This window comes from Lissotriton helveticus, chromosome 11, assembly GCF_964261635.1.
Source record: "Lissotriton helveticus chromosome 11, aLisHel1.1, whole genome shotgun sequence".
Lineage (NCBI taxonomy): Eukaryota > Metazoa > Chordata > Amphibia > Caudata > Salamandridae > Lissotriton > Lissotriton helveticus.
In genome coordinates this window covers 1,039,930,643-1,039,943,325 of record NC_136072.1, presented here as the reverse complement: position 1 = coordinate 1,039,943,325, position 12,683 = coordinate 1,039,930,643, and the positions used below count along the sequence as shown (strand labels likewise).

Sequence of the window (12,683 nt, the reverse complement as noted above, 5' to 3'; positions counted from 1 at the left end):
GTGTGTCTGTATGTGGCTCTGTGTGTATGTGGCTGTGTGTGTGTGTGTGGCTCTGTGTGTATGTGGCTGTGGCTCTGTGTATGTGTGTGTGTGGCTCTGTGTATGTGTGGCTCTGTAGGTATGTATGTGTATGGCTCTGTAGGTATGATGTGTGTGGGACTCTGTGTGGGTCTGTGTTTGTGTGTGGCATTTACGAGAAAATAAGCTATTGGCATTGTAAATGACAGTGCCATTTATTTATCTGTTTTCAAAACCAACACAAATAAAAATTGTTATTTACAATGCCAATAGCTCTAACTTTTTCAAAGGCGAGACCGTTGCATTGTAAATGCTTGTTTTTATCTGTCCTAAGGTTGCACTTTGGAGAGGAAAAATGTCCATAAAAGACGGCATTTTAAAGCAATATGTTTTCCTTTGTCTTTTTTGGATCCATTTCACAGGGGAATGAATGAAGGACAAGAGGATAAAGAGGGTAAGAGTAATTTCTTGAAGTCACGGTTTTCAGCAGGTGAGGAGCGAGCTAGAGACAGAATGAGGTGAAAGGGAGAGGTGCAAAATAGGAGTACAATAACTTATCCCAAAAAGTTGTGCCTACAATCTTTTTTTTTTTATTAAATGTTTTTGGGAAGATGTTTGCTCTCAGACTGTACATGGAATCCAAGTTAAGGCATCGACCAGTCATATTTACATGCAACAAAGAACCTACCAAAGAACCAGTTTGTTCACCATCATCGAAAGAAGAGCTGGCTTCTTCAGGAAGCAGGCGTTTGAATGTAATAAAACAAAATATACTAAAACAGTTTCCACTGATTTAAGGCAGAAAAGGAATTATTAGCGCAATATCCTGGGGGGGGGGGGGGTCTGATCAATGAGACAATGATTCATAAATTGCAAGTGGTCCAGAATACTGCAGCACGTCTCATAACTGACCTCTCACCCAGGACACCGCCTTCTCCCCTTTTGCCTTCTCTTCATTGGCTGCCAATTCACAAAAGAATAATTTTTAAAATCTGCTGTCTGACACAAATCCTTAAATGACAAAGGCCCAAGATATCTGTCCGCTAAGCTTTTCCCTTATCGGCCAGACGATTCATTGAGATCTAGTGATGAAGCCCTGCTTACTGTTTCTCAAATAAAGTCTCGTTCAGAAGGCAGGACTTTCTTATTTGGCCCCTCTGTATTGGAACAGGCTTTTACGCCCTACCTACGTCATTGCACTGATCATTTTAAATTTTGGTAATTTTTAAGACTGAATCACAGCTATTAGGCCGCAAAAAGCTCCTTTTGTGATCTGGGCTGCCCGAGATACCCCTCCCGGAGTTTTCTGTATGCGTTCTAAATTAAAATAACATGGCAAAAAACAAACACCATTACCTCTCTCAACAGCGAGACCTATTGGCTCCGCCAATGCTTGTTCTCTTAGGTAGATCTCGTTTTTGGTCCCGATGACCCTACTCAAAATCTTTAAATCGGGTCGACATGTCGACAACTAGACAAGTGGATTGATATCATTTATGATAATATGGACAGTGGACTTTCATTTAAAAAAAATATCTGTATGTCTGTATAACAAACCCTGGTACTGTACACATGCTTGTATATAGCTCCAGCACACCTTTTGTCACAATTATCACAATTCATAAATGCTCTGCTCTCATTACAGCATCTTTGTTGGAATGCAATAGCTTTGAAAAATGTAATTTGCATTTTTTTAAAGAGATTTTACATTTTGTATATAACTTACCATGGAAGTATAGGCATAACGTAGTGAGGGAAAGTACTAAAGATCAGCTAATACTGTAATTAGAAGGCCAATGAGAATATACATATATATAAAAGTCAGTAGGGTTTAAACTAATTATTACAGATAGCAGGGATGTGAGATACAAGATGCTTTCGGTTTTTCTAATATTGATCTTGTTCTATATAATGGATGGTGAGAATATATCATCCTACTACACACAGTTTGCATGCTTATTATACATAATAAATAACTAATCAATGAACAAAGTCGGTTGTGTGAGCTTACTGCTTTCAGGGATCAAGGTGAGGGTCAGCACAAGTAAAAGGAATCCTTACAGATAAAAACTTCTCTGGAAGGTTTGTTCGACTCATACCATTTTAAATCTAGATGAGCCGAACACGTTACAGGGATGAGTGGGAAATGGCTGTCCGTTTTACTGTTCTGCAAAGGGGGTGCAACAAGCAAACTCAACTTGGGGGATAAGGTAATATTTCTGGGAGTGCCCCTCGTCATTTTGGTGTGGGTTACAAGATATCTGAGGGATATGATAGTGCTGTCAATAATGTGGAACTGCTATTCTGGTGGGGGTGGGAATCTTGTGATACGGAGATATAAATCCAGAAAGGTCTAAAAACGCTTCTGGTAGTGTGTGACTGCTACCTTAGTGTAAGTGCTATTTAAATACAAATACAAAAACACCCGCAATGCTAATCTTTTAAGGGTGTGTGAGTTTTACTATTTCATCACAAGGGCTTAATGCCACCCTTCAACTTTTCAGATAATGACTCAAGACAAACTGTACGCTTTAACAATGTGGAGAGTATTACTCTTCAAACTATGTTGAAGCAGTCATTCTTAAACCGAGTCCTCCTACTCCACTTGTGAGCCTTGGTTTACCCAACGATGCTGCATAAAATGTGAGACGGGCATTAAAGACCCAGGCTGTCTAAGCATTTAACAAGAACAATTGCTCTGGACTGCTTGCAGCCTTTATCCACACACACAAAGGGAGAACAGGGGAGTGGGGATGTATGTGCAGGCGAATCAGGGGTCACAGGTTCATATTGTGGTCTCACCACGGGTGCAGAGGTCTTCTTACTACAGGATCCCGTACTCACAGAATTGCTATCAGTTATGAACAAAGTGTATATTTTATAAGCAGGGTGACAAATCAAATGCCTGTAGAAAAGAACAAAAGGGTGGAGCCAAAACCTCTCTCAATACTACATTAAGTCTTTTTGAAAACTGCTTGAGTACTGGCAAAGCTCTCCATCCAGACCTAAAAAATTGCATTTCTAACAAATGCACAAAAAGTTATTTACTTAAAAAAAATAAGAGATCCATTAAAAATAAACATTAAAACACACAACATTAGTATAAATACTATATTTATTAAATATTTTTACAGAATTTTTAAATGTATTTACAGAGTTATTTCTGCATTTCAGACATTAGATTCGGGTAACTGCATTTCAGATGGCAACAGTTTCAAACAAAAACACAAATTCTTTCTAAAGCACAAACAGAGCAATAGACTTGTTGCACTCTCCACTACTCATTAGTGATTTCACGCATCCTTAACTTGACAAATCTATTTTCAAACCGAAAGTCAGGCTCACGGTATGCAACAATCATTTCATCATATTAGACAAACTAATTTCTTGCGGCACTATGAGTTATTACAAATTGGCACCAGGCCCTAAATTACACACTGCAGTACGCTTGGTTGAGGCACATTTCTACATACTGGAAACAGAACACATCTGTACAAAAATTATGTTGCAACCGTAACAAAGCTTTCTCTTAAACTGCATGGAAGCCTCATTTCACCCTTAAACACTTTCTCTTAGTACTGTGAATTAAACCCTATACACATGTCACCAACACTTACTTCAAGCGAAATTCTGTAATGAACCTACCTTGGTGAAGAAAGATTGTGCAATATAAAACAGTTTCACCTTCATTAGGTCAGACTATTTCGACAGCATACCTTAACATCCAGTGTCCACTTAAAATCAATGTGTTCTGATAAATTGAATACATTCATAGCCAGTACTTTGAACGCAAAAGCAGGATATTTTGCGTGTTTCTCTTCATATCTTGTTACCATATTGGTTCCCCAAAAAATGTCCAAGTAGCATTACAAACATTTTTAGCTTGTAGAAATGCATGGGGCCCTCTATTTGTTGGCTTCATTTTTGGCGGATTTTTTTGTGCGTTATCAGCTTTGTATATTTACAGGACGAAATGAAACTGATATGTTATGGTGAAAATCCCAAAAATCTGAGCAACTACAATTCACAAAATTTTGATTAGAAAAGACATTTAGCATACAGTATTGCTTTACAAATCTAAAAGCTTAAGTCCCTTATTAGTCATGTGCGTCAAGCGAGCAGCAAAAAAAGTTCGCCTATTATTCACTCAAAATAGGATTGCATGTGAAACAACGCTAACTAATTTTGAAATGCATGGTTCAGCTTATTTTTATTTCAACAAAGTGATTTACATTCAGCCGATCAGTCGTAAATGTGTTTAACAAATTTGTTATTTGGCCTCAAAAAATTTGGAGCATATTACTGTAAAAAAAAATCAAATGTTTGCTCAGTACTGTGCTCCTACCCAATAGCAGATGAGCATATATAACTACTGTAAAATTAGCTCCCAATACAAAAAAAGGCATCTGTAATCTGCACCAACACACCAACTTCGCACAGAATGAAAACAAAAGTTAAAATGCAAACTAATCTACATTTTTGTTAGTGTTGTCGACTTGATGGGCTCATATATAACAAAGCTGATTTTTTAAGAACACAGACTTTTTTATTTCAACATTTGACCACATGGAACGTCAGGATAACTTAGAGAAAAATACACTATAGCATTCGAGTTTTGCTTTTGCACATAAAAGCAACTGCAGTTGTAAACACGCACAAATTGTAGATGAAGAAGGCTCAGCACATACAGCTGCAGAAATAGTTATCAATATGCTTTACCAATTGTCTTAAAAAGCACTTTCTTCCTTTTTCGATTAATGTTCACTTTTAGTAAGCATTTGAAATCCCTGGACATTAAATGTTTTAATAAGAAACATTTATTGTAATTAAGGAACTATCAGTAAATGATCTCCTCTATTATCACACAATTACCTTCAAAACTCGTGGATCTGCAGTGACATACATTTGAGGAAGGGTATCAGCTCTACATAATGTTTTTTAAACAGGTTGAAGAATAACGTTCAAACCGCTACTCAAGTTTGTATAAGTGCCTAATTGGCTGAAACATTTGATATCGAAGCTCCTACAACCCACTTTGTAAAAAGAAGCTTCAACTGATCGTGCCATGACAATGCGTGCTATCTATAACTATAAGGTAACTGGCCATTAGTAAGAGAGATCCTTTGGTAAAAATGTTAAGGAAAACATGTATTCACAGATGCATGTGTAGATGAGATTGAGTTAGACAGTTACTAACCTAAATGACCCACTTTTAAGCATTCTCTGCATAGGGTTTGAATACCCAATTTGGTCAAGGGCAAGTTCATGGGACACAATAATATGAAACATTCCAAAGGAAAATAAAAATTTAAAGCAGACCAATTGAGGAAAATGTGTTCTTCAGATTACACCCTCAGTGAACTCAACTGGACACTGCCATTTTTAGTGTGGTCACTAATCAAGGCCTATGAACTAATAGTAGAAATCAGAGCTCACTTGTGTCAGAAATTCCCAATAAAATCAATGAAACTTAGCGATAGTTTAGATGCAGATTTGTCACTGGAAATGCGGACAGTGACCCTTATGCAAGATTTGAGTTAGGTTAAGACCCATTTCAAAGTTTGGATCTCATCATTAAAAAGGATTGCAAGGCTGGCTTTTTATCGAGCTTGTGCATTGTGAGATTCATTTTGCGATCTGGAAAGTGACGAAACATTAGGACTAATTACGCTATTTATAACAGATTAATTATATGTACTTTGTAGACTGTGAACCACACAGAACACTAGGGCACTTACTAAAGACTAGGCTGATGGGTGTTGCAGGTGTATCTATAGGCAATGACAGATAATCGTAAACCTCATGAAAAGTGAAGACATTAGCCCACATTACAAGTAAAACGCCTGTTCTAAGCGATATAAAAATGTGTGGGACCATGCAGCAGTTATCCATCTTTTCTGTATTGGAATGAAAGCGAAATACAACAACAAATAAGAATTCATGGAGTGCACTCCATTTTGTGAACTACCAAGAATATCCAAACATTCTAAACTAAACAAGCATGGTGTTCTTGATAGACAAAACAACTACAGAGTATATGCCAAAACGAATAGGTCCCTCAAACACTTTAATACAGAGAAAAGCAAAGACCTTCTGGGAAGAGTAATTCGGTGCTGATCAAAGTCGGAGGATTTTTAAAAATGGACAACTTTAGAAAATGCTTAGATGGACTCTTGTTTAGTAAACCAAGACGCTTTCAAGCAAATATTTTAAGATGGTTCGTAAGACATGGCTTTTGAGAGGAATGAAGAGTGACTAGAGGAGAGAAAAAGGCAAGTTATAACCCATATCAAACTTTCCTTTCAGCAGGAAACCTACAGGTTATCACCAGGGTGAAATGTAAAACATACAATACAGTCAAAACAACGAACAGTAATGTTGAACTTCTCACATTAAACAGGCCCACACTTTAGACTGAAGTGCAGTACGTCCATGGCCAACACGCAACAGGTCAGCACGCTATTCTTGGCCTGCAAAAAGGAGTGACAGCAAAGATTGCAAAGACTGTTTGTTCCAAGGCGAAGCAATATCTAGCAGTAATGTAGAATCATAATAAAGGAAGTAATTGGGATCATGGAGGAACCATACATTAAACCTTGATGAAAAGGAATTTGAGCAAAGCGCAATTCTTCTTTAAACTAGTTCAAGACACACATTTTAATAGGTACCCTACCACTGCCTTTTTGGCATTCAGTCTTACATTTGGTGTTCAAGAGGCACGTAGATCTAGATGAGAAATGCTTCAGATCCCAAATGTAAGACCTGTCGTTGATTTAACACGTAGGATGGTCAGATCTGCTTCAAAGTTTAGGTATATGCAAGAATAAACGCAATGATGAAGATCTAGTGTTCGAAGACCACGACTCAATATTGACGCAAACAGAATGACCAATGTTGCATTTAAAAAAAAAAGCCCTTTAGACATGAATATGCTCATACCTCAATAGCCTAGCCAGAACAAAACAAACTATTATTTATATATTACCAGGTATATTGAAAACGGGCATGCATCTAGTAAAGAAGGCTGAGTGAAAGGTGGTAGCAAAATGCAACTTCAGCTCACGCTGCCAAAATACTTGAACTTGGGCTGTTACACTACCAAGCTTTTAACACATTTGCATGCAAGGTTAAAACCAGGTCTCAATGTGCAACTTGTGTTCTGAAGGATATGGACTCTACAGTAAATTGGAAAATCTCAGCATGTTTTAAGTATGAAAATGGTTTGTTACAACCAAGTATTGAGTTATAACATGCTTCATAAACTCACAGATCACTCCGAAATAAAGAAAAGCATATTGGCTTTTCATAAACCAGGCAAGTAAAGGGTGTCTCGTGAGGATTGTCGTTAAAGGCACAGGTGCTCTGTGCTTAAAACTATCTGTGAGGACAGAAAAAACCTTGGAGTACTGTCTGGACTCTAAGCTACAATTGTGATTCTACTTCAGTTCTCTTTCCTGACTTAACAACTTACAAGCTTTATGAAAGTCATAAATCCTGAAATAAATGCAGTCATCTGAGACTAAGAGCCGATAGTGAATGATCAAGCCTCTTTAACCCCAAAACTGGTAAATCTTTCTTGATAGCCGTTCAGTGCCCGTAATTGCTATGCTTGTAGTAAACTAATAAAAGCAAATGAAAATCCCTAGGAGTACACAATAGTTTTCACTGGAAATAAAAATACTTTTGGATTGTAAACTGCCTGGCTTCTGAGTTTATTTAGCTTTATCCACTAATGTGTGCACGTTACCCTAAACAACTGACTTCCGAATCTTACTACACTCTTTAAATCTCAACCGTAATGGCTCTATAATTAATTTCTATGCCTTCTGTGCACTTTGCACTGAGACACCAATACGAATGAAGCAACCCCTTCTCCATAACTTGGAAGAGACGCAGTTACAGCTATGACTGGCTTCAGTTTTAGATAAAACCAAAGGAGGAACTGAAACTGCAAAGGGGCTTGAGCACGTTAGTGAGCAATATTAGCGATCAAGAGGAGAAAGCACGTCAAATGGTACAAATGCTAAATATATTGTACATGGCTGATCATTGGAGAAAACAACTAAATCACTGTTAAGAGGCTCCTACCGTTTCAGTCATATGAATGGAACAGTGTCTTGCTTGAATGCAAGCATCTAGCTTCTCCATTCCCTGGACCCATTTTCAACATGCTATTTCATAAAGAAACTACTTGCAAAACATTTTTTTTTTACCTGAACCACATAAGACGGAAGCCTATTAAAACAAATAATACCAGTCAAGGATGCAGTGGCAAAAAAAAAAAAAAAAATCCATGCAAAACATGCACACCAGTTTAAAGAAAATACTTAGTGAAGGAACTTAATCAAAATCTTGTCAGTGGAGCATTTCAGAAATACTGCCTCCACTATGCTAGCCATTTTTTCTTTGGCCCATCATATGTGCCCAACTGCTACAAGGAAGCAGAGTTTGATCATTGTTGGAACAGGACAGGCAACAAGTGCTTTTTCTGAACACCACGCAAAAGTCGTATTTGCAACTTCTGCAAAGCATTAGGTCTTAAACAAAGAACACAATAAGACCAAAAGCAAGGTAGAAACTCATGACTAACTGCAGCAACCTAGAACTCCCCGCAAATCTGACAAGAGCTCTGGTCCTTTAAGACTACAATCGTGCTGAGACTGACCTTTAAAAAAATAATTGTTAAATCTTTCAAAGAAGATGTAGAACTTTCAGAAATTGGAAAACGTGTCCCTCTTCAGTGTAAGGGAAAATATTGTAAAATGTACACCAGGAGTGCTCGTAGCCTTGAGACAAACATTTAAATATGTGAATAGTCATGCAACGTTAAAATGCAGTGCTTAGTTTTCAAAAACTTCACCAAGTTCTGGAGAATTCTCAAAAACCGAGATCCAAAGAATGTACTCTTGCCAACTGTAAGGCAGTGGACCACTACCGGTCCATAAACAAGCAACTTTTACAAGCAACATAAAAGTGAAGAAGCTGCTAAAGAACTGAGCGCAGTAAAATTCAATCAAAAAAAATGTCAGAGACTGCTTAATGTGAGCCATTACAGAGTCATGAAGGATAATTTCTGAACCAACTGGTTAATAAAATACTGCCCGACTAATTCTTTATCAACATAAGCTCCAATAGTCTATTAGAGGCACTCAATTTGCTAACGTGAGTTACTTCTAGCGAATGCATTCTATGTGTTTTACGGTCCTAATACAGTTCCACTCATGACAAAATACATGTCTTAGCGAACATGGACAAAAGGATTTAACCTAATCCACATAAAGTCATGGTATACTATGTAAAAAGCCAGATCATGCTGACAAACCTGTAATAGAGCTGCATAGAAAGAAGTCAAATCAGATATATAAGACAGGCATTCAATTACAAACTAAACCATTTATCACTTGTACCACATTGCCATACACTTCAACTTTCAAAAGGCATTCAAAATGCGTTGCTGACTAATTTGAGGATTTAATATTAATAGGACAGTTAAGGCATTTTAACTAGTAATTTTGGTTGCTTTAATATGTATAACCAATAGTGCCAATCCCAAAACAGATACATTACTGAACCACAGGCGTAAAAAATGAAATGCCACTTCCAAGCATGACACAGATATACAGTATGACATGTACATGGTACATGTTGAAGGATTTTAAATAGGTTGAACACACACACAAGCACATATACAGTCCAACTAAGCGTATTAAAAAAATGGGTGTTCAAAGTTGAACAGTTTTATTACAATGAAGCCACTTAATAAAATCTCCTTTTAAGACACGTTTTTTTTCTATATTACAACATTCTATAATGCCACAATGAAGAATAGACGTTTCTTAAAAAGTGAAGATTACTAATATGGTTCCATAATGTACGTCTGCAAACAAATGTTACCCGACAAGTATATATATAGATCTATGTAAAAAAACATGGCTTTGATTTAAGTATCGATAGAGCTATAATTCTACCAGCGAACAAAAAAAGAACCAAAAATTAACTTTACAGCAGTTAACTTCTACGTGAACTGTACTGAACTAAATACCCAGTTGACAGTTGTGTACTCTACTGTAATCCATGAAGAAATGCTAGATTTCAGAAGTTAAATAATTGTAAACATCATTATAGTTGATTCAGAAGCTCTTAAACATCAGTTTCAGTGTAGGTACGTCAGGACTCTTTAGATGCCTCTGTGCATAAGAGCAGGGATGTGTTCAGACTGACTAAGTGCAGGAACAAGTTAGTTTGGAATAATATACTGCATTAGGTTCATAAATGGCCCTGTGGTGCACAGAAGCAATGTGTTCCACGTCCTGTTGATTTGTATTTGAACGCCTGCACCAGATCGGTATACAATTAAACACTGTCAATAAAAACACTCCCTGGGATTTGAGGCAGGTCCAATGACATCTAGCTTGGCCTTACATTCCACCAATAAATTTTGTTTTCACACAATACACTGTTCTAACATTTTCTTTTACTATGTAGCAGGCAGGTGGCTGACGTCTGTCCCACTTGAATTTAAAAAAAGAAAGGATGGATTAGTTTGAAGTTCTTCTTTTCAGTTGCTTCTCTGTATAATTTAATAGTGGTTCTTAGATCACTGTTTCTTAAGTAGGGGCAACGGGCTGGGAGGCAACTGCCACCAAACTCAGTTGTAACACAAGAAAATGGCCCTGCCAGCAGGAAACCACACATTTCAAGGTAGGACGTTTGGGTTAAAAAACAGAAAAAAGTCGATATTTCAGGCAAATTAGTCTGTATATTCAGCTACTATAGAAAGAAGAACTGTGATGTCATCGGGTTTTCCTCCTGCAACAAAACAGAATAAATATCAAATTAGACCAGTCTTCATGCTAAAGAACTTATTTTCATTGTAAATTATGTGTGAACATAAAGGAGAGCAAAGCCATTTAGACAACAACCATTTCCAAACATCAGGGAGTAGGCCTCATTAAACCAAGACTGTACACAGTTTCTACACAAGCTAAAGAGGACAGCAGGCACTCCATGTGAGACCTTCAACAGTTCTTCACAGGAAGAGTCAAAAGAACTGAAACAGTGTTGATCAGAACATGTTAATAGTATACTGAAAGGAGGAATCAAATCATTAAAGCCACGTTATCATGCACAAACAAAAGGGCCCTCAGGAATTAAATAGAAATACGCAATGTATTTGATGTTCCTTTGACCAACACATTGGACAGTTTATCTGATGTGGTTGAGAGAACACTCAAACCAAGGTGTAGGAGTGTTACATTGCTCACTGATTGCAAACTGCCATTGGTCATTTTCACCGCGCACTTGCCAATAGTGTTGCTTAGATGCCATGCTCCATTCATCTTGATGAAAAACCACCACTGGGTATGGGCTCCCAAAAGCAAGGCCAAGCCACTGACTACTGTCAAACAAAAATAGTGTCAATACAGTTCTCCTTATTCAAATCCACATATGATTTAAACAATATGTGTCATCACAGTTTATTTCCAAAATAAATCTTTTTCCTTTTTAATTTTGATTCATTATTTTGGTTAAATTTTCACCAATTTGGTATTTCAAAAACGACTGTACAAAACATTCAAAACATTGATCGATTTTCTCTAAAACATTACCCTATACACATTCATATTCATACTCACAATGACTTCATCCCTCAATCATACTATCTCTCACATACATACACACCACAATGTTATTTACACTTCAAATACACTATTCACAAAATGCCATAGACCATTTAGTTTGTCAGTTTTACAAAGATTGAAGAGCATTTAGATACGGCTCAACACAAAGGTCTACGCGTTTCGAACTCGCAACTGGTTGTGGAGTTCTCATCAGGACCATGAGCTTTCTTGAAAAAGGCTTGTATCTTTGCCGTATAAACCGCGACGCTGAACACTTCGTTTTATTGAAAGTCAGCAGTCAAATACTGTTAGTTACCGTGACCGGCCTTTCTTTTTGTCGGCCGCCACCATGTACAGGTTTTTTTTTTATGCTTGTCAGCCGCCTTATTGGGGCGCCTGTGTTGCCGGAAGATCAATCCACGCTCGGCAGTGTTTTGAAGAGGGTAATGTTTTAGAAAAATTCGGTCAATGTTTTGTACAGTCGTTTTGGAAAAATGAAATTGGTGAAAGTGTATCCAAAATAATGAATCAAAATTAAAAAGTAAAAAAGATTTATTTTGGAAATAAGCTGTGATGACACATTGTTTAAATCATATGTGAATTTGAACAAGAATAAGGAGAACAGTATTGGCACTATTTTTGTCTGACACCATTCATCTTGATGGCATGCAGGTGTGAGGGAGAAGGGTGTTGCTTGGTGTGAGTTACATAAAGTGGAGCATTTGTGTGGACTACAGGACAGGTCGTACAGTTGTATTGCAGAAAGGCTACAGTAGCAGTGCAGCAAATCTGTTTGACAAAGATAAAGTTACTTACCTTCATTAACACGTTTTCTGGTAGAGACAATATCTAGCTGCTGATTCCTTACCTTTGAATTCCCAGGCGTCAGACTGGATGCAGAAACATTTGCACGAGCAGTAGCCCTGCGCAAAGTCAAGTGGCTCCTTTTGGCTCTGTGTCAGAATCGTTCGCATCGGTTATGAGGTCGCAGTCACCTATATAGGCGCCACCCAGGGGTGTAGACATCCGTTCCTTTTCACTTTT

The 12,683-nt window shown here is 37.5% G+C and overlaps 1 protein-coding gene across 1 annotated transcript in view; it reads right to left on the bottom strand.

Annotated features, from left to right (window-relative positions):
* Window positions 1–3,115: 3,115 nt before the first annotated feature.
* The window catches only part of PPTC7 (protein phosphatase targeting COQ7), a 165,728-nt gene continuing 156,160 nt past the window's right edge, over window positions 3,116–12,683 (bottom strand). The window contains exon 6 of the mRNA XM_078667481.1: window positions 3,116–10,827. Coding sequence (XP_078523607.1) covers window positions 10,769–10,827 — 59 coding nt within the window. The 3' untranslated portion in view covers window positions 3,116–10,768. The remainder of the gene's footprint in view (window positions 10,828–12,683) is intronic.